This window comes from Ictidomys tridecemlineatus, chromosome 5 (assembly GCF_052094955.1).
Source record: "Ictidomys tridecemlineatus isolate mIctTri1 chromosome 5, mIctTri1.hap1, whole genome shotgun sequence".
Lineage (NCBI taxonomy): Eukaryota > Metazoa > Chordata > Mammalia > Rodentia > Sciuridae > Ictidomys > Ictidomys tridecemlineatus.
The window spans coordinates 93,925,855-93,947,313 of record NC_135481.1 but is presented as its reverse complement, the minus strand read 5'-3'; the positions used below and the strand labels follow the sequence as shown (position 1 = coordinate 93,947,313).

Below are 21,459 nucleotides of genomic sequence, written 5' to 3'. Positions count from 1 at the left end.
AATAGAAGTGGGGTGCTCACAAAAAGCAAAGGTTTCTAGAATAAATATTTCTTTTAAATTGGTTGCCTTCCCACTTCTATATTTTAGATGTTGGTTTAGACAATAATAAGTTTTTATAAATTTATCTACTGTTGGGCTGGGATTGTGGCTCAGCAGTAGAGCACTCTACTGCTGAGAGTGCACATACCAGGCCCTGGGTTTGATCCTCAGGACCACATAAAAATAAACAAACAAAATAAAGGTATTGTGCACAACTAAAATATATATATATTTTTTTTTTAATTTATCTATTGTTAAAGGAATTAGGATCATGATCTATGAGAGATGAAGCTTCTTCCTCTAATAAAAAAAAATCTTGAAAAAGAATCAAATCTTAAATCTCAAGGGACTTTACAAAATGAAACATTTTAAAGAAACAAGATTCTGCTACTCTCAAAAAAATTTTTTTAAAAGGAAGGGCTTATCTCTTCTCATCTATCATGTACTCAACAGAAGTTATTTCATCAAATGTTCTTCCTTCTTTAAAATGTGAAAAGAAAGTAATTTGTAAATTATGCTTTTGGACAGAGATTGATAAACATATATATGTAATTATGTCCATATTTGTCTTTTTAAAATAGAGCATAGCGTTTTGAATGGATTGTTACATTTTTTCCCAGCCAGTACTGGAAATTGAATCCAGGAGTGCTTTAACACTTAACTACATGTCCTTAGCCCTTTTCATTTTTTAATCTGAGAAAGGGTCTCTCTAAGTTGCTGAGTTTGACTCAAACTTGAGATCCTTCTGCCTTGACCTCCCAAACTGCTGAGATTACAGGTGTACACCACAGTTCCCCACAAATTGTTAAATTTCTAATTTGAGATATGAACTCATTAGATTTGAGATAATTAAGAAGAAAACACTTATTGAAATTTTAATGGAAAATAACCCCAATATTATGAATGGATGTTTTCTTATTTGGAAATATTGAAAAAATGTTTAATATGTTATTGGGGTTGAGAAATTGAATATAAATATACATAGAAATAAGGATATCCAATTGACCATACTTACATAAATATTTTAGTTGTTATTTATTAGGTTCTGGTGATTGTGAAATAAAAACCACTCAATTTTACACAATGTAAAACAATATATTTTAGTGAGATGAAACAAACTGACTTAAACTGAGGTCAGTTATCTGTTATTTCTCAACAAGCTCATCATTAGGTCTCATAATTTTTCTTATTAAACACTATTCAGATATTGGGAAAAGATGTTGTATTAATAGTATTAATTTGAAATATAAAAAAGAGGGAATGCTAATTTAAGATCTACTATTTACATTTCTAAAAGTGATTTTGTGATTTAAACTTGACAAAACCAATCTGATCATTTTTTTTTTAAAAAAAACATTACAACATAAGGCATGCATAATGCAACAGGCTCATGGTTACATGCAGAGAAAGCCTAAGAGCTGAAACCTATAGAAGAGAAACAGAAAGAAAAGCAAAGCTCTTCAAGTGTTTCTTGGTTCCGAAAGAACAGGTAAGAAGATCTGTTGCATGCATGCTAACTTGGTGGAATTTTAAAATACCATACCTTAGGGGTGATCCGATGAGCAAGGTAGGAGGGGTAGGGTTACTCCCTGCATTGTGCCGGCGCCGTACTGCCTGGCGCCTAAATGTGCTGCGTTCACGGCGAAATGACACTGCCTCCTCGCTGGCCTGTGCTGCTGCATCAAGACAGACTTAGGTCAAATAGGAGCCTAGGTCAGAGATGTAAATAGCAGCTGACCCTGTCTTTCCCTTGACTTCCCACTTCTAGAGAACTTGTCTGCTTACTCAAAACTGTTTCTATCTATACAATTAGTGTATCATATCCAGCAGTCAACAAAAAAGTATCGTTTATTTAGAGTTAATTTGTTTTGAAAAATGTTTTGATCTATTATCTGCCCTCACCATTTCTCTTCAACTTCAATTTCCTACTGTGAGATCTATGTTGCTTTAAATCTTTTCCTGAAAGTCTCATTTATTTTTGTTCATGTTCCTTTACTCTCCCTTTAATTAAGTCAGCTCTTTTAGTGTTTGTTAGTTTCTATTAATGGGAATGGGCATTAGATTTTACTCTCATGAGAATAATAAAAGCAACTAAGAGTAACAGATGCTCCTTGACTTATAATAGGGTTACAGTTTTTAAAAATCATAAATTGAAAATACCATGGGTCAAAAATGAATTTAATACATCTAACCTAACAAACATCATAGTTTAACAAAGAGTATAATGTACAGTATTGACAGGTTGCTTCACCTTTCGATCAGCTGATTAGGAGCTGTGGCTCCCAGCTGCTATCTAATGTGAAAAAGAATATCATATCACATTTTCAAACCCTGGGGAAATGATTGAAATTCAAAATTTGAAGTATGATTCTACTGAATGCATATTACTTTTGCACGATTGTAAAAGTTAAACAGTTATAAACTGAACCATAATTAAGTTGGAGTTCCTCTGTACTTCTCTGAAGATGCCAATGAGTAAGGCAGCAAGCTTGCCTCACAATACAATGTGAAAACAATGACTGTGAGATTACACAGCTAGTTTGTTAAATATTCAAGAAAGCATAAATATATATTCACTATAAAGTATTCTGCTACTATCAAACTTTATTCAAAACCTCTATGGCCCTGGCCCTAGTTCCACCAATATTAGGAAGCAAGTATCAGCAAAATGCCAAGTATGGAAACTAATAATTTAATCTAGAGGCAAGAAAGTACAAACTAAACCAAGCATGCAACAATGGCATAATAGAATAATATAAATTTTACAAAACCATATTAATTGACCAACTAGAGTCTTCAAAACAAATAAAATTATTTTTCTCCATTTTAATATAAAATAACTATTGTTCCCTAGTAATCTAAATATTTGGGGAATCATTTTGATCTTTGACAAAGGGTATTTTGATGCCAAGTATAAATAAAGATAAAAGAAGTTAGTACAGAAACATTTCTCCCAAATCTAAAAATTCATTTAACTATGAAAAGGCTGTTATTTGTGGGATTAAAGTTCATGTAAACAAAAATCACATACGGTCAATTAAAAAAAAAAAAGATGCTGATTAAATCTGGTCATCTTGAGCTGAACTTTCCAATATGGTAGCCACTAGCCATATGTGGCTATTTAAATTTAAATTAACTTAGTTAAAAATTCAGTTCCTCACATTTGTGAACCATACTTCAAGTATTCAGAAGTGTCATGTAGCCAGTGGCTACCATTATTAGACAATGCAGACAGAATATTCCCCTCATCATAGAAAGTCGAATCCAATAGTGCTGATCTAGAAAGTCAAGGCTGCCATATTGTTATCACAATCTATAAAGCACATTGCCTACTTCGCCAATTCCTGACAACCAGGATCTCAATGAAATGAAAATGTAATCCACTTCATTACAAAGAAGAAAATATGTTGGCAGGGCAGTCACTGGATGAAAGATGAAACAAACAAACAAAAAAAAAAAAGCAAAGAAGAAAACAAGCCAGCTGAGGGAGGAAATACAGTTAAGTCAGGTAACAGAATTTATACCATTATTTAAAAACTCAAGTCAAGTCTTCTTTCATAAAATATTACACTGAAGATGTCTCTACAGTTGTGACAATTATGCTATTACTTATAAGTCATTGCTTATAATAAACTATTATTTATAGGTCAATCTAACTTTATTATGAAATTTTCAACAGTCCCTCTATTTTGTTTTAAGCAAAATGGCAAAGTAAAACTTGCCCAGACACAATTTATAGGACATAATTTAATCTATAAAATATACTAGAACTATTCAGAAGGACTTAGGAAAAGCAACATGTGATCACTGAATACTAAGAATAGGAAGAAGGGAAGTAGGAGACAGTTTTATTATCTTCCTTCTATTAAAAACGTAATGGTGTAATCAAATCAAAGCTAGTTATTCCATAGTACAGGGAGGAAAGAAAAAACAAAAAACTATGAGAGTGCCTAAGCTTAGTCAAAAAGTTCTTTAGTTTTTTTCAGAAATCTTTTTTTTTTTTTGCCACTAACACACCATTCATATTTTATTTGCAAAATAGCAATGCAACATCATTTATTCTTTAATGGGCCTGACCACACTCAAGGTGAAACTTTAAGCATTCATTGAAAAATGTATCAAAGAAAAGTTACAATTACTGCCCAAACTGTCCTTTGTAACATTCAAGTTGTTAATGTGTACTGTTACAAAAACTTTGAAAATGTTTACTGTGGCACCTGTTTTAAAAATAGCTAAGATCACACTATTGCCAGAAAATGCCAAACCATCATTTACAGACACAGTAAATATGACTAAACCATGCCCCCTGGAAATGTGCTACTTAAATGTGCTCTCTATTTCAAACAGGGTCCAATTGGGATCAGGTGATCTTTAAACATTCAAATAATTTGCTATAGTCATATAAGATACAACCAAACTTGATGAAAATTTCCTTACACAAGTCAAGTGTAAAAAACACTTTTTAAATCACTTTACTTTATAGGAGAAAGAAAATAAGCTGGTTTTTGTTCGTTGGATTGTTTTTAATCTTTGAATCATGGCACGAAAGGGAAGAGAGAAAATACTTTAAAAACTGATTTTGAAGTTGACATTTTGAAATTGCATAAATCCCAGCATCTTCTGGCAAAGAAGGATGAAGTTAATTAGTTGACAATAGTAACATAAAAAGCAAATGATGAAAAGCTGATGATCTAAGTACAACTGTACTGCTGATGATTGAACTCACTGCCTCATGCATGCTGGGAGACCACTCTACCACTGAGCCACAACCCTAGCCCCAGACTTCTTTGCTTTTTGACAACTGCAAATAACAACAATATTATTAGCTGTATTTTGAGTTAAAGACAATTTGCATATCCTTACTAATATTTTCCACAATACCAGCAGCCATACAGTTAGGCAGACAAAATGTTTTCTAGAAACTAAATAATACTTTGGAGTCTACTACACACATACAGAAAACAATTCCTGAAAAGTATAGCATAAGGATTACTTACTTTCATAGGTAATTCCTAATCCTTTTAATCCTTTGTGAATGGAATAAAAATTAACAACCTTCTCTTAGAAAAGTGTATTCAAATACAATTTTCTATTTACTTTTCAGGAGATTCACCTAACAGCGGATTACTAGAAAATACATATTTAAAGTGACATATTTGAAAAGAGAAGCTTCTTGAAATGATCAGCATTTAGGTTACATAATGAATGCACAATTTACAAAGCGCTCTCACACTTCGAAGCCCATTACAGTCTGACAGTTAACTGTGAGACAGGCGGAGAGTTATGATTCCTGCTTTACAATTAAGGAAACTGAGGCATGGGTTTCATGGCTTGTCAGAGTATTCAATCATTAATTAGAGATATTAAAATGTAATTGTTCACTTTCAAACAGAAATTTCACTTCTGCTAGAAAGAAAAAATATTGCCATGTTTATTTCCATATATGAACACTTATTTACTTTCTCAATAAAATACCATTTTTCTTGATACTGTTGTAAGGGAAGATTTGTTTTCCAAAGCTATTTCACTTCACTTAATGAGTATGCTTCTAAGATTTGTATGTCTAGGCTTTGAATAGCATAAACATAATCTTAATGAATCAAGATCAACTACTCATACAATTGTAGCACTGTACTATAGTACAATATTAAGCAGATAATATGATATCCTTGAACACTATTAAAATAAAAGATGGCTTGTCCCTATATTTACTGATCTTATTCTGTTGTGTCTGGCTTTGCTCAGTATAGTTACAGCTCCTCCTTTAGGGTAGGCTATGCATTTTTTCTGCTGTCATTACTTCAGCCTCTCTCCATCCCCTTCTACTAACTTGCTTCTTCTAACATGTCATATGAACAAAGAAATCAGAAAAACAAGTTTGTTAGTCCTTATAGCCCTATGTACTTAGCAAAGTACAAAAGCTTTAATTCACATTTTCTTGTCTGTTCAGTGGTCTTCGTCTTTTCTTTCCAATGCCCAGTGATATTTGAAGAGGGGGGAAGCCCTATAATTTACACATGTAGCACAAACGCTCAGAAATTTGTTTATTTAGAAGATTTGACTTTTCTTTGAATAGTAGTACTCTTTAAAGATTATCTTTGAGCCAGGCACAGTGGTACATTTGCATGATACCAGCCTGTAATCCCAGCTACTTGGAAGGCTGAAGCAGGATGATCAAACATTCAAGGCCAACTTCAGCAGCGTGGGGAGACTGTCTCAAAATAAACTAAAAAGGGCTGGGGACATAGCTCAATGGTAGAGCATGTGCCTAGAGTGTGTGAGGCCCTGGGTTCAATCTCCACTTTAGAGGAGGGGGGGAAAAAAGATTACCTTTATCTTTGGCTTCAAACACAAAGTTATTAAAGGATTACTTACAAAATGATCTAAATATTCTATTTAAAATAATTTTCTCAGAGAAATACATGTTAAAAATCCAGAACAATGTACAAAGTAATAAGTAAACCACAAACCTCTCTACTCTGGCTATTCTTTACAATCTGATACATAATGGAGAAAATATGCTAACGGTTTTGAATCATGTAGAAAATAAGTTTACTAGCTCAAAACAAAAGTTTAATAGCCCCCCAAAAAAACTTTAATTAGAAAGAGACCAGCAGAGTCGGAGAAGGGAATCAAGGGGCTAAGGGACAGACAGTAGAGCAGAAGAAGGGAATCAGAGAGAGTGACGAGGAAAGGGAAGATACTGGGGATTTAAATATAGGAAATCATGTTATGAACATGTAGAAATCTTTCACAATGAGTTCCACTATTATGCATAATGATAATGTACCAATAAAATTTTTAAAAGAAAAAATCATTTATTAAAGTACAAGCTAGAAAACAGAGGACATTTTGCTAGTATATATAATTGTACTTTTTTTGTTCTTAAAATATCAGTCATAAATTAGATATGATTTATAATTACAAAAGAGAAATTAAGTATAAAACAAGAGGTCAACAGAAAATCTTTTAGTTTGAATTTAAAACTTTTTTCCTAAATAACTGCAGAAGATTATTCATAACATCTGATTTTAAGCAAATTACTAAAACAAACACTTCTTTCATAACTAAATATCGAAAGATAAGTTATATGACACATTGTTACCAAAATAAGGTAAAATCCATAACATTAGATTAGATGTCAATTAAAAATAATTTTTTCTGCTAGTATTATATAAAGAATTAGAAATTCAGATAATATTATCTGAATTTTTTAATATTTTACTTTAATTATTGTCAAATTTCACACACTGGCACAATTAGAACATCTCTAATTTATTTCTACATGTTATTATTTTTCTCTATTTATACCACAGAATTAATATGATAGGATACATGTGTTTAGTAAAACAAGCCTGTTTAATAACAATAACAGCAGCAACATTTTCTATGTACCAGACTGCCTAAGCATTTTAGTGCACAAATGCCCTTAATATTCACAATTACCCTATGAAATAAGTACACTCATCATTTCATTTTAAGAGGAAGAAGCTGAGGGTTAAAGAAGGTAAATAGCTTTGCATGATTCACAACATTGGAACTCCTATACTAACAAAGGCACATAATTCCATGTCATTAAACTAGATTAACTCCTATTTTAGATATTTTAATACTTTATAAAGCATTTCCTAATGTTATCCCTTCACAACCAACACCACCCAGTTTAAAAATAAAACAAAAATAATCGGAGAACTCACCAATACCTCCAAATTCACTGAAATAAAATCTATTTGTGGTTTTACGTCTAAGAGTTAAGCAGTAACATATTTTGTTGACATGCTTCGGAAGTACAGTATACAAGAAAAAATTAGACAGCCCAAAAACATTTCTCCTAAATTGCCAGACAAGACTTATAACAAATAATGTTTATGTAAACAAGTTATCTTTAACATGTGTTTGAGATTCTATATAACTTTTTGTTTTGCTCTTTTTAGTTATACATGACAGTAGAGAAGATTCTATATAATTTTTAAATAATGAGAATAAAAACAAATCCCCTCCCACTACCTCCAAGCTTCCAAGAAGCCCAAGTAAACGAACCTCCCAAAAAACCCATATATTTAGTTGCGATGAAAACCAACTGAACATAAAACCCCAACACATTTAAGTAATTTTGTTTTGCTTACACAATGAAGCTCAAAAATAGTCCCTGAATATCTTCCTCTGGCAAAAAAAAAAAAAAAAAAAAAAAAAAAAAGATTTTCAGTAGTTCACATACTATTACATTTCTTCTACCAAAGTAGGAATAAAAACTTTTGGTTCATTTTTTGCTTCTTATTAACATTTAATGAGATCTTTAAAAAAGAACATAAACAAAGCAATCAGAAGCTGGAATCTGAAAAATAAGGGCTTATATGAGTCAAAGAACTATATTAAGAAGTAACACATTCCATGTAACTATTCCTAAAAAACAGAACAACCCACATTACCTATGAAAAGGAAATGACAGTTTAAATATGAAGGCACAGATTTACTATAGGCCTTGCACTTATTTTCAGTATTTACATTTCAATACCTAGAATAATAAAATTTTGCATTATAGTATGTTCAAATTTTATTTTGATAGCAACTATAAGAATTAAGCAGGTTTACTTATATTTTTTTGATAACAACTTAAGCTATATTTTATAATCTAAATCTTACACAATGACTCCAGGAAACTTAATTACTATATTGTCACCAAATGGTTAAAAACATTTCAGACACAATTCATTCCCCAAATTTAGGTTTAATAGATTAACTTTCTTCCTGAGGCACTACAGATCATTTCTTTACAATCCATTAGAAATTTATCTTTGTTAGAAACTTTACTGAAGCAGGAGGGGGGAGGGAAGAGAGAGAATGAGGGAGATGGGAGAGGGGGAGAGAGGAGAGAAGGGGAGAGAGAGAAAGGGAGGGGAAAGAGAGAGAAAGGGAGGAAGGGAGAAAGCACAGAGAGAGGAAAGGAGGAGAGAGGGAGAGAGGGAGAAAGAAATATGTTTACCACAATGTGGACTTGTAAAATGCTCTGGATGAAATTAAAATTCTTTTAAATAAAAAGCACAGTCACATGTTTGGGAATATCTGTACCAACAAAAAATCCAGCTTAATTTTTTTTTTGGGGGGGGGGCAGGTACCAGGGACTGAACCCAGGAGAATTTAACCAATGAGTCACATTCCCAGCCCTTTTTATGTATTCTTTTGAGCCAGGGTCTCATTAAGTTGCTTAGGGTCTTGCTTATTTGCTGAGATTGGCTCTGAACTCACAATCATCTTGCCTCAGCCTCCCAAACTGAGGTGTGTGCTACAAGTCCAACTCAGTTTAACTTTCAACAGAGACTAAACACTATTACACCAATAAACTAAAATCTAAAACTAAGGATAAAGCAAAATAAAGAGAATAGTGTAGAATCTTAAAAAGCTAAGATGCTAATAACATAAAATCTTCTATTTCTATTTTAAAAAGCAGATTTCTAATAATCAGAACATATTAAACTATTCTGCTTAGGATTAAATAGAAACAACTATTTAAAACAACTAAAATAATGAGGCCAACACACACTGACAGAATATAAAAATCACCTATCCAATTTTGTACAATTCTCTATAAACCTGAAATAAATGAGTTGTTATTTTAACCAAAACACCATCATTGTTTTGGGGGCATCATACAGCCATTAATGAATACAAAATGGCACTATAACCTAAAAATTGAAGGTTAGTAAAGAAAAAGTTATAGTTAAGTTATAGGTAACTTGAATTAAGCATGAAATAAAATCAAACAGACAAAAGAGAGCCACAATTTTTAAAATACATAATTGAAACTAACGTAATATTTGGAGAAATCTCATATGATAAGCAGAGTGATCTAATTCTGGAAGTTCAGTGGCATGCACTACATAAGAGATGACAAGTGGTTTCCCGTGCCAATGTGATTATTGCTATTGCTTTACATGGAAAGGGGGGTAATTTTTGTTATTCTTAGCAAAATATTAACAGATGGCAACTAGCTTAGAAAAGTGGAGGCCATTAAGAACAAATTGACAAACCCAACATGTTTTTTGGTATACATTCGAAAACCTTTAAGACAATTATCTCCTTCTTCATTTAAAAAAGCTTGTTTTACGGCACAGTGGAAGGGGAATATTAACAGAAAGCACATTTTAATTAAGCATTACTCTCATCAATAGCACCAAATTTGCATGACTCTTGGGACATCTCTTCTTGTACTTTACTTACCTCCACTGACTGCATCTTGCTCGTCCTCTTCAGGAAATGCAACCTGGCTTGGCAAACTATTCCTAGATCGAGTGACTGTTTCTAACTGGGAAGCCCGTCCCAATAAAGACAGCTCATCCAGCACCTCTCCCTCTTTGGCCTCAAGATCTGATTTTGAAGTGGTTAAGGGCTTTATACTTTCAGGTGCCATTAGCCTATTTGAGTCATTCAAACATGCTACTGTGCCACTGTCCAAGCTCAACACTCGGGCACGAGTCTTGGCACTATTTGTGCTGGAAGTCCGTCGTGTAGCCCTCTTTTTGCCAGTTCCTTCAAGACCAGGATGAGCTCTATGTGAGTGTTCAGATTCTGTACCCCTTTCCTTATGAATGTGTTTGGTCTTTAGAGCGCTATATCTACCCTCAGGAGATTGGCATGAATGAGAAGTAGTGCTAGAAGAGCTGTCACTGCTGAACTGATGAGCAGAATGGACACTTGATGCTCTACTCAAGTCACTTTGATCACTAGAGTCCTCATCATGACAAAATATAGCGCTATGTGGTTTGGTTCCAGAAACACCTCGAAAAGAAACATAGTCCCTGTGTCGACTAGAGTCAAAACTGCTAGCTCGTTTCTTTCCTGTCCTTCTCCTGCCTGACTTGTGGGCAGAGGCTGTCCGGTGGATTAAGCTAGAGGATTTGGGTCGTACATCCCCTTCCTTCTGCTTTCCACCAGTATCTTTACAAACTTTTAAATCCACCAAAGTGACAGGCGTCTCATTCTGGTCTTCTTTACTTTCAGCAGGTTTCTCAGGGGTTGGGTCCTCTGGTGCAATAAGCTCATTTGCATGGGGGTTTTTATTGGCTTCTTCAGATGCAGAGGTGCTGAGCCCTCTCTGGTTGTGCATCTCATCAGAGGCCTGAGAATCCTGGGCCTCAGGAGCCCCACTATTTGAACTCACTTCCAGGGCAGTCTTGTCACTGTTAGTCCTTTTGTCACTGGCACAGCAACTCTTCTCTGAGTCAGCACAGCACTCTTTTTTCTTAGCACTTTTCTTTCCCACTTTAGGAGACTCTTCATGCTCTGACAAGATGCTTTCTATGTGAGTGGAACTAGTCTGCTCACTTTTATAGCTGCTGACAGTACTGTTGGTATCACGGTCTGTGCCGCTACAATAGCTCTCTGTTGACCCGCTACTCCGTGTACTCAGGCTCCTCAGGCTGTCCATGCTTTTGTCTGCATTTAGAGCTTTGCTCTTCCCACTTTTTGTGGGTGGCTGAGAATTACTGTTTTTCAGATCACCAGCAAGCTGGAATTCCCCAGGTAGACAAGCATTTTCCACCAAGGATTCTTTGGATCCAGAATGAGGTTTTGAAGATTCTAACTCACTTACTGGATCTAACCCACGTCTTTGCTGATAAAGAGGGAAGTCATTCAGTGAAGTATCAGGAAAGGCCACAGCAGAGCTGGAAGTCCGTGGTACACCTCGCGGCCGGTGATCTTTCCTGTAAGAGTGTGAATGTAAAGGTACAAGAGAGGCTACTTCTGTGTCACAGGCGCTGGACAGAGACTGATCGATGTGGTGGTGGTGGCTATGACTTGGCAGACTCACTTTGTCACTGAAGTCCCTTGGCAAGTCCTGTCCACAAGAGGACAAAGAAGGCTGAATGGAGATGAAGGAATCATTGGAGACCAGACGGAAGAGCTTCCTATCAGTTGCCAAATCTGTTTCAAACACATATTTGGAAATGTTAACACAGATGTATGTATGCTTATGCATTGTTTAACAATGGAAAGAATTCAAGCCATACAAAAAATCAAGTATAAACAATTTCTCAGGCAGTTCAGTGAATAACAGTTGACCAGTCATTCAAAAGAGCTGATTTCTACTTCATAGCTACACAAAGAAAGCTTTCTACTAATGGAATGAACTGAACATTCAAATCCAAGTTCTCCAACCAGCCTCAGAAAAGGTTCTGTAGACTATCAATAATAAAATAAGAAGCAAAAAAGAATTTTATTTAAAATAGACCTGGATTATGAGGTGACCTGGAGTTACTTTTTTGAGCATGCTTCTTCATCTATAAAATATGATGTCAACCTCACTGAGTACTAGTAAGCAAGGAATACTGAGTTCTTCGAATATACTTGGCTTGACATAGTGCTGTTACAATTAATGGTAGCTACCATTATTTTACCTAACACGATACTAAAATCCTTCTGAAAAACTTATATTATTATTTTACAAATCAACAAAAACCTAGAATATTCGGGAACAGAAAATTACAGGGCTTACCAATCCTTACCAATAATTATGACATAATGATGTAAGGTATCATACTGTTCACAATGATTTAAAAAATAACAGTAATTATAGGACAAGATATTGCACTTTCTCTTTCATCATTCATACAGCAACCCAAAATGCCTTGTGGAAAGAAAAAAAAACACATATTCTCCTATATATATGTAAGTCCATTCTTTTAATATATCATTTAGGGTAGTGATGAGTGATATGAATTACCATATATACTATGAAAATAAAATATGAGTAAACCTACCTACATTGTAACTTATCTTGGACTATAGCTTGACAACCGATCTGCACAAATAATAATCTTTTTACTATATATTTTGACAGACAAGGTGCTTGAATCTGCTTTTAGTTGAATAAAAAGAAGCATTATCTTATTTGTCATAACTGCATAGACAAAAGCAATAATAAATTCTATAGTGAGTCAGATTCTCCTCAGTAGAATCTCAATGATAAAAGCAGACATTTCTCCCTAGGACTAAAATAAAATGAGTTATTAGAAGTGTTTCTGTACCTTTAAAACATCTAAATCTAAATCTGATATAAATAATTAAAAACTTAAATAGCCTCTAAAGTGTATCATATAAATTGTAATTTATAAATGCCCTATTATGCTTTGTTTCAAGATAAGTAAAACCCAAGTTCTTTATCATTTGCCCAAAAGAGTTGTCACTATTCCTCTCTAAATTTCAAAATTTTTAATAGTTAGCATCATATTTATTTTGTAGTATTAAATTATAATATGTTGGGGGCTGTAGCTCAGTGACAGAGTGCTTGCCTAGCACATGTGAAATACTGGGTTTGATGCCCAGCACCACATTTTAAAAAAACAAAAACAAAATAAAGGTATTTGTCCTTTATTTTTAGTTGTCCACCTACAACTAAAAATATTTTTTAAAAAATTATAATATGTTATTATGGAGGGACTCTAGATATTTATCTCTTATAAATAATTATCAAGGATATAAATCTTATAGAACAAAAACTTATCCACTAACTCCCTTCTAAGACATTAATGAAGTAGAAATTTCAATTTTTTCACATAACAGCCAAACTTTAATACACGTATTTTTTTTTCAATAGGACTAAACAAATGAAAGGTTTAATTCTGTCCAGAGGAATTTAAGTTGTTAAAAGTGATTCTAGGGGCTGGGATTGTGGCTTAGTGGTTGAGCACTTATCTAGTACATGTGAAGCCCTGAGTTCAATCCTCAGCACCACCTATAAATAAATAAATGAAAGTATTATGTCCAACTACAACTAAAAAAATCAATATTAAAAAAGTGATTCTATCACAGTTAGTCATAAAAAAGGAATTAAGTAAGTCCTGATACATACAACAACACAGTAAATGAAAGAAGCCAGATACAAAAAGCCATGCATTATATAATTCCATTCATATGAAATGTTCAGAACAGGAAAATACATAGAGACAGAAAGACAACTATTAACTATTAGAGGCTGGCTGAACAAGGAAATGGACAGTATAATGGGTTTCTTTTTATGGTAATGAAATGTTCAGGTACTAAGACAGTGGTAATGGTGCACAACCTTGGAAATATACTAAAAACCAGTAAACTGGACATTATAGAAGGATAGATTTTAATGTCATGTAAGTTATGTCACAATAAAAAAAGAAAAAAAAAGTTAGTTATAAAAATATTAACCAAAGTTTCTCAGTGGCAGATATGTGAATTATTTTCTTCATATGTAACTATATTTTCTAACATAAATCATATTTTCCTCCCCTCTTCTAGATCATTCCCCAACAAATACAATATTATTTCTCTTAAAAAATCTAAATCCTTCCTTTATCCCCACTTCCTCTGTAACTATCAATTTATTTAGTTTTTAAAGGAAATTGTTTATTTATTTATTTTTTTAATATTTATTGTTTAGTTTCGGCAAACACAACACCTTTGTATGTGGTGCTAAGGATCGAACCCGGGCCGCATGCATGCCAGGCGAGCACACATCCCCAGCCCCTGTAACTATAGATTTAGGTCTTTGCTCCCCCTTACAGAAATTCATTAAGAGCATTTTAGTCACTTTCTTTGATTCTTCTCCTGATTCTAAAATTGATTAATCCCACTTCATTAAAACTATGCCTTTCAAGGTTAGCAATACCCTGTACAATGTTAAATTCAATGGACAAGTCTCAGTCCTCATGTCCTTTGACTTATCAGCAACATTTAGCAAACCAGATAAATCCATTCTTGAAATGCTGAGACATAAGTCTCAGTTTTACTTCTATTTCATTAGTTGTTCCTTCTGTGTCTCCTGAACTTCTCAAAGTGAACAACTCAGGACTCAGTCCTTAAAATTAATTTTAATGTCTGCCTATACTCCTCCTTGTGTAGATCTCATACGGTTTTACGGCCCCACAATAAACATTTAGAAATTCCTGTAACTAGTTCCTCTATCTTCTACTCAACCTCTCTACAAATATCTGATCTTAGATAGGGAAGATATGGGTAAAGCTATATGGGGACACTAAATAAGTCCTTAGAAGTGAAGAAAAAGAGGATACACCCCCACATAATTAGATTTCTCCTGATAATCCTGAATTATGTTGACAAAAAGTGTGCCAATTAATCAATTAATTGTTAATCAACTAAAAGTTATAAATCCAATTAATTGTTAATCAACTAAAAGTTATAAATCCAAGCCAGTCACCAAGAAAACCATGAGTACAAACAATAATTAATCCAGAACAAAAATTGCCACTAGGTGGTGCCAACCACAGTCAGGACCAAGAAGGAATTGGATCATGAGGCCAATCCATGTAAACTCAAAGCTAGCTAAACCATGATCTATGCCCTGGACTACTGCAATAATCTGGTTAACTGAGCTCTCTGCTTCATCTTTTTCCCCTTTTAATATATTCTCATATTCTCAACATAGAAGCCACAGTAATTCTGTTAAAATGTAACATAATCCTTTAGTAGTTTCTCATCTCAGAATTAAAACTAACATCTTTAAAATGGCTTCCAAGACACTACACAATTTGGCCCTTCACTTATTTTGCACCAGCCACATTATTTCTCAGACTTGACAGGCTGTTCCTACTTTACACCTTTTGCACTTGTTTTTCCCTCTAAATAAAAGGACTCCTAATCTCCTAGATACCCTGGAAGAACACTCCTTCTTCAGGTCTTTGCTCTAGTGAGTCTTCCCTCAAACACTCTATTAAAATTATAACTTCTCAAGCCCCCACAACTCCTCATCCTCTGCCTACTACATATGTACTGACTTATACATATGACTACATGTTAATAGTATGGAAGCCACACAAGGGTAGAAATTTTTGTCTGTTCACTGGTTTATTTCCAGTACTTGAAACAGTACCAGGAAAATCATGAGTACTCAGTGATATTTGTTAAATGGAAAAATGTTACATGATAAAAGTTATAAAATTAAATCAAAGTAGTATCATGCAGTGGTTAAGAGTAATTCAAAACTAGATTTCATTTATAGGAGTGCCACTTTGTAGCTTTGTGACTCTGGACAAGTTTCCTTTAACTTCTAAGCCATAATGTGCTTACCTGTAAAGTGATAACAACAGTAGTAACAACTTCAAATGCACATAGTGAATATTAACTGGGTAAATACATGTCAAGTGCTTAGAAGATTACCTAAACCCCGAGTTGACAAACTAAGGACCATGGAACCAAATCTGGCCACATTTGTAAAGGAAGTCTGAGTATGGCACAGCCATGCCCTTCATTTATGTATTATTTATGGCTCCTTTCACTCTACCATGGCAAAACTGAGGTCACTGGGTAGCAAGAGAGATCACATGACCTACAAAGCTATCTGGCTCTTTCAGAGTAAGTTTGGTGATGCCTAACATGGACAAAAGTATGCACTCAATGAATATTGGATATTATTATCTATATTCACGTGTAGCTAGTTACAAGGATAGACTGCAACCTCAACTAGCCAGACTATAAAAATCTTGCTTGTATATGGGTACTTTCCAGATATAAAATAAGATAATGAAATATGACTCCTAAAAGCAGTGGTGCCAACCTTCTAAGATTATCATCTAGTGCTAAGATCTTCTTCCAAAGGCTATATGTTATAGAAAGGGATACTACAACTCTTAAAGCAACTAATTCATCTTTAACTAAAAAAAAAAAACAAACAAAGAAAACTAAAAGGAAAAAAAAGGTTTCCATACCATACAGTATATTTAGAGGTCTTTATTGTAATTCCAAAAAAGCTGAGTGACAGTAATAAACTTCCAAGTACCAATAACAAAGTACACTTTTGAAAAATGGACTTAAATAAGATATCAAATTAATGGACAAATGTCATAATTCAGTGATCTATGTGCAACCTCATAAGCAAGCTTCATGATTAAAAATTAAAAAATCTTTCAGCCTATCTACCCACCCAATATCATCACCACAACTAAAATAATAATAATAGGTTATAACAGGATAGACACAGGAAGACAGGTTTCTCATTCAATTCTGGTTCTTTGTTTCTATATAACCTTGGACAATCTCCACTTAAAAATGGAGATGATTTATCTGTCCTTTCATATTTGAAAATTAAAACTCAAATATGAAAATGTCTTAGTCAAAAACAAACTCTACAAAGTCCACAATGTTTATTTACAATTGAATTGAGTAAGAAGGGAAAAAAAACCACATGTAATCAAACTTTCTATTCACAATCTGTCATAGAAAAGTACTATGTTGGAGACAAAGTTTCTCAGAAAATTCAATAGCAATTTATTTCTCTTTATAAAACATTATAGTTTCTGCAGTCAGGTAAGAGATGAAGAAGCTGGTAATTAGAAATAGAAAATGATAGTTTTACATACTGTTATTACTTAGTTGGGTTCAGTTCTCTAACCAACTTAAGAACAGTATAGGATTCTTAACTTCCCATCTCATCTGGGATACACATTTATAAAATTTCTCTTACCATATTTATTTTTCAAAACATGTATGCTTGAATTCAGTAAGGGAAAAGTACTTGTAATGCTGTATTATTATTATTATCCCAATAAATCATATTATTTAATATTTCCTAAAAATAACCACATTTCATTATTACAAACTTGTAAAATGTAAATGATGCATTCCACAAATTCACCCTGGTTACCACAACATGTGTCACTGTGCAGCATAATGTTCTTACCTTGTTCTTCACTTCCTTCCTTACAAAGACTAGAGCTCTGGCCCAGACTTAAACTGATATCATCAGATGTCTTAGCAGTGTCTGTATCTCCTAAAAGTTAAGAAAAACACATGAGGACACTGTATTAAAGTAAAGGCTTAGTGTGTCAAAACCAAGAAACAGTATCAGGAATGTGGTAGACATCTATCAACTAAAGCAGTTTCTATACATCATGGATTACAATAATGGAAGATGCACTGAAATATTATGGATTATCAGAGCACATAATTACTCTGAGAACAAAATAACATGGAAAGCTTCATAATATTAGCTAGTAAAACTGTTTCTTTAAATAATAGATTTTAGCTGGGTGTGGTGGCACATGCCTGTAATCCCACAGGCTCAAGAGGCTGAGGCAGGAGGATCAAAAGTTCAAAGCCAGCCTCAGCAACTTAAGGAGGCCCTCAGCAATTTGGCAAGAAACTGTCTCTAAATAAAAATACAAAGAAGGACTGGGGATGTGGCGCAGTGGTTGAGTGCCCCTGGGTTCAATCCCTGGTACCTATATGTAGGAACAAATTATGTTACAACAATTTAAAATACAATAAATTTCCTCCCTTGGGAAAATAAGTAAACTAAATCATTGTAAGGCAAAAATAATATGAATTTATCTTAAATAGATGTGTAGAACATTTATTCTCATATTTAAATTTTTCACATCAAATTAGTTTTCCATGAACCTCACCTAAACATGTATTTTCTATCACCAAGGAAGTTTCTTACATATCAATAACTTATAATTTGTGCAATATAATTCAAATGGTCACTATGTTGAAATTTGGATGATGAAAAGATAACAATTTACATCAAGCAATCTATTATGAGATAAATGACTTTAGCTCTAAGGTCAAAAATGACATTTGAATGTTTAGAACTATTATCTTTATCACAAACAAAAAAGTCAGAGGCAATGTTCAAGTTAGATTATGTCTACCTTTAATAGTTGCTGCTGTTCCAAGACGAGAGGAACCAGATCCAATCTGAAAACACAATATAAGATAAATAAAACTAAATAATATGCTAGTAGTATATCCTTATCAATACAAACTAGCAAGATTATCAAACAAAATTATATCATCTAAACATGGTGTCACTTTTTATTAATATTAAAGCACTGGACATGTGCTATCACAGCCACACAACCTGTTTTCTGCGGTGTACACTGTGTTATCTTACAGGTGTGCCAAGATTCTGAATCCCTCTGCATGCTCAGGGCTGATGAAATTCCCAAGGCCAAATGCCTCCAATATAAAGCAATTTGTATCATACAGTTATTATCATTTTTTATGTTGTATCATGGCATGCTAGTGTTATAATAAATAAAAGCAAAACCAGGCACTGAGGCTACATGGAATAAATTCAGACTTCCTAAGGTACATAAAGGGATAGTTTGGAGGGACAAAACCCATTAACATATGCTACAAAGAGCAACATAAATCTTACTGCCCAATTGTTAGTGTATCGATATATAATTTCCTTAGTTCCAGAAAAGAAGTATGGTTAGAACATTTAAAAAGAATAAAAATCTAAAGCATGCATCTACAATAAGTGAATTTTTAGCACAACTATAATTAGAAAATTCAAATGTGATTGCTGAGCTTTCAGAGTGCTTATTTTCAAGATGGTGTAATATTTCTCTAAAATTTCACAGCCATTATTTATTATACTACCATAAAAATCAAATAAACAAATACCATAAATTGTGCAAACATAGTGAGGAAACCAAATACAACAACATCAACAAGTCTTAGCAACTCTTCTTTTCAACTTTTTAAAAAAAAAAAACTTTTTTAAAGGGATTCAAAGAAGAAAACTGTTAAGCAAATTTAGCATTGTAAAATAAAATTCAAAACATCACACAGGGCTTGGGTTGTGGCTCAGTGGTGGGGTGCATGTGTGAAGTACTGGGTTCAATCCTCAGCACCACATAAATCTATAACTCTTTAGGTCAAAACATAGGTTAATACTGTTTTTGAAGAGGCAAGATTTTCTTGATCTGGATGGCCACTGAACGGGTGTATACAGATGTAAAACCACATTGAGCTGTACGCTCAAGATGTATACTATGCTACAGAAGCTATGCCAGTGAAAAAGTAAATAAAAATAGGCATATAGAGGGGCTTGGACTGTGGCTCAGTAGCAGAACACTTGCCTTATATGTATGAGGCACTGGGTTTAATCATCAGCACTACATGAAAATAAATAAATAAAATGAAAGTATTTAAAAAATAGGCATATACAGATGAAAATACTAAAAAACTCTGGATATAGCCAATAAAAAATAAGTTTTGTAATATTTCTAAGCTGTTTTTTAAGCTCGACTCTCCTAGTATTTCAGAATTTCTACTTTCAATTAAACATAAAAGGTACTATAATTGGCCGGGGGGGGGGGGGGGGGAGTCTAAAAACTATTTTACTACAAAAGAAGTTTCATTCTTACCATACCAGCTAGACAAGTTACAGAAATAACATATATCATCTACTAGAATTATAAACACATAACCTCCTAGACAGAAATTCAAAAATAAATAATAATCAAGAACAGTGGCATAAGCCTATAATCCCAGTGGCTCAGGAGGCTGAGGCAGGAAGATAGCAAGATACCAAGTTCAAAGGCAGCTTCCACAACTTAGCAAGGCCCTAAGCAACTTAGTGAGACCCAGCCTAAACATAAAAAATAAAAAGAACTAGGGATGTGGCTCAGTGGGTTCAATCTCTGGTACCAAAAAAATAAAAAAGCAAACAAAAACTCAGCACACCCTTCTAGGAACTTAAATGTTAAAAACTGTTTTTGTTTTTTTGGAGATAGGATCCCACTACATTGTCCTGGCTCTCCTTGAACTCACTATTCTCCTGTCCCCAGTAGCTGGAATTACACATAACAGGCATGCGCCACTACACCTGACTCCTCAAGATCTTTTGGAATATGGGCTTTTGTCATTTGCTCACAGCCTCAAAGTGTTCCCCTTTTCCTCCTTTAACACACTCCCCAGTTTAATCAGATGTCAGTCACGCATCTTTTCACCTATGAGCAGTGGGCCCAGTCCCTGTATAGAGGGAGGTACATGAGCTAGTTCTGGTCAACGAATGAAACTGGGAGTCTGCTGGAGGGCTTCAGGAAGAGATTCTTGTAAGTCTAAGAAGAGGACCAAGAATTCTTGAACAGAGTCTTGACTGAAGCTGTTATGCTCATCCTACAGCCCTGGGAAAAGGCCTAGAGAACTATGGAAATGCCAACCCAGAGGCTCAGCATTACTGAGATGCTGAACAAATGCCACAAATGTCAAACACCTCCAGATTTAGAAGACAACACAAACTCGTATTTCTCTACGATAGTATAAGTTGGGTATTCTATTATTTGCTGATATCATGGTAGTAATATTTTATTCTTCATGCTTTTCTATATTATTTAAGCTACTCTCAAATAGCAAAGAATCATGACTAAAACAACAGGTGATCAAGAATATAAAATACTATATCTAAATGCAATTCATTCTCCAAAAGGTCACTTTGGAAAAACTCAATGGCATTAACATTCATGATACATTTGGTAAAGAGAAGTGAGTTCAAAATAACAAGCACATTAGAACTCCCTTTTGTTGTAAAAGTTTTCTTATTATATACAATATCATGAATGATTTTAATTTTCTTGTTTATCGTCATTTGTTAAATTTTCTAAGAATGAAAAGAAAAAAATTAAGAAAAATAGTAACTTC

At 33.8% G+C, this 21,459-nt stretch overlaps 1 protein-coding gene across 8 annotated transcripts in view; it reads right to left on the bottom strand.

Annotated features, from left to right (window-relative positions):
- Positions 1-21,459, bottom strand: part of Pcnx1 (pecanex 1) — a 147,729-nt gene that overhangs the window by 91,828 nt on the left and 34,442 nt on the right. For 5 of the 8 annotated variants that reach the window (XM_078050438.1, XM_078050440.1, XM_078050441.1 and 2 more), the window contains 4 exons: positions 18,678-18,723; positions 17,705-17,794; positions 10,258-11,961; positions 1,583-1,715 (listed from right to left, as the gene is read on the bottom strand). In XM_078050438.1, coding sequence (XP_077906564.1) covers positions 1,583-1,715; positions 10,258-11,961; positions 17,705-17,794; positions 18,678-18,723 — 1,973 coding nt within the window. The remainder of the gene's footprint in view (positions 1-1,582; positions 1,716-10,257; positions 11,962-17,704; positions 17,795-18,677; positions 18,724-21,459) is intronic. The other 3 variants (XM_078050443.1, XM_078050444.1, XM_078050439.1) reach the window with 2 other exon arrangements.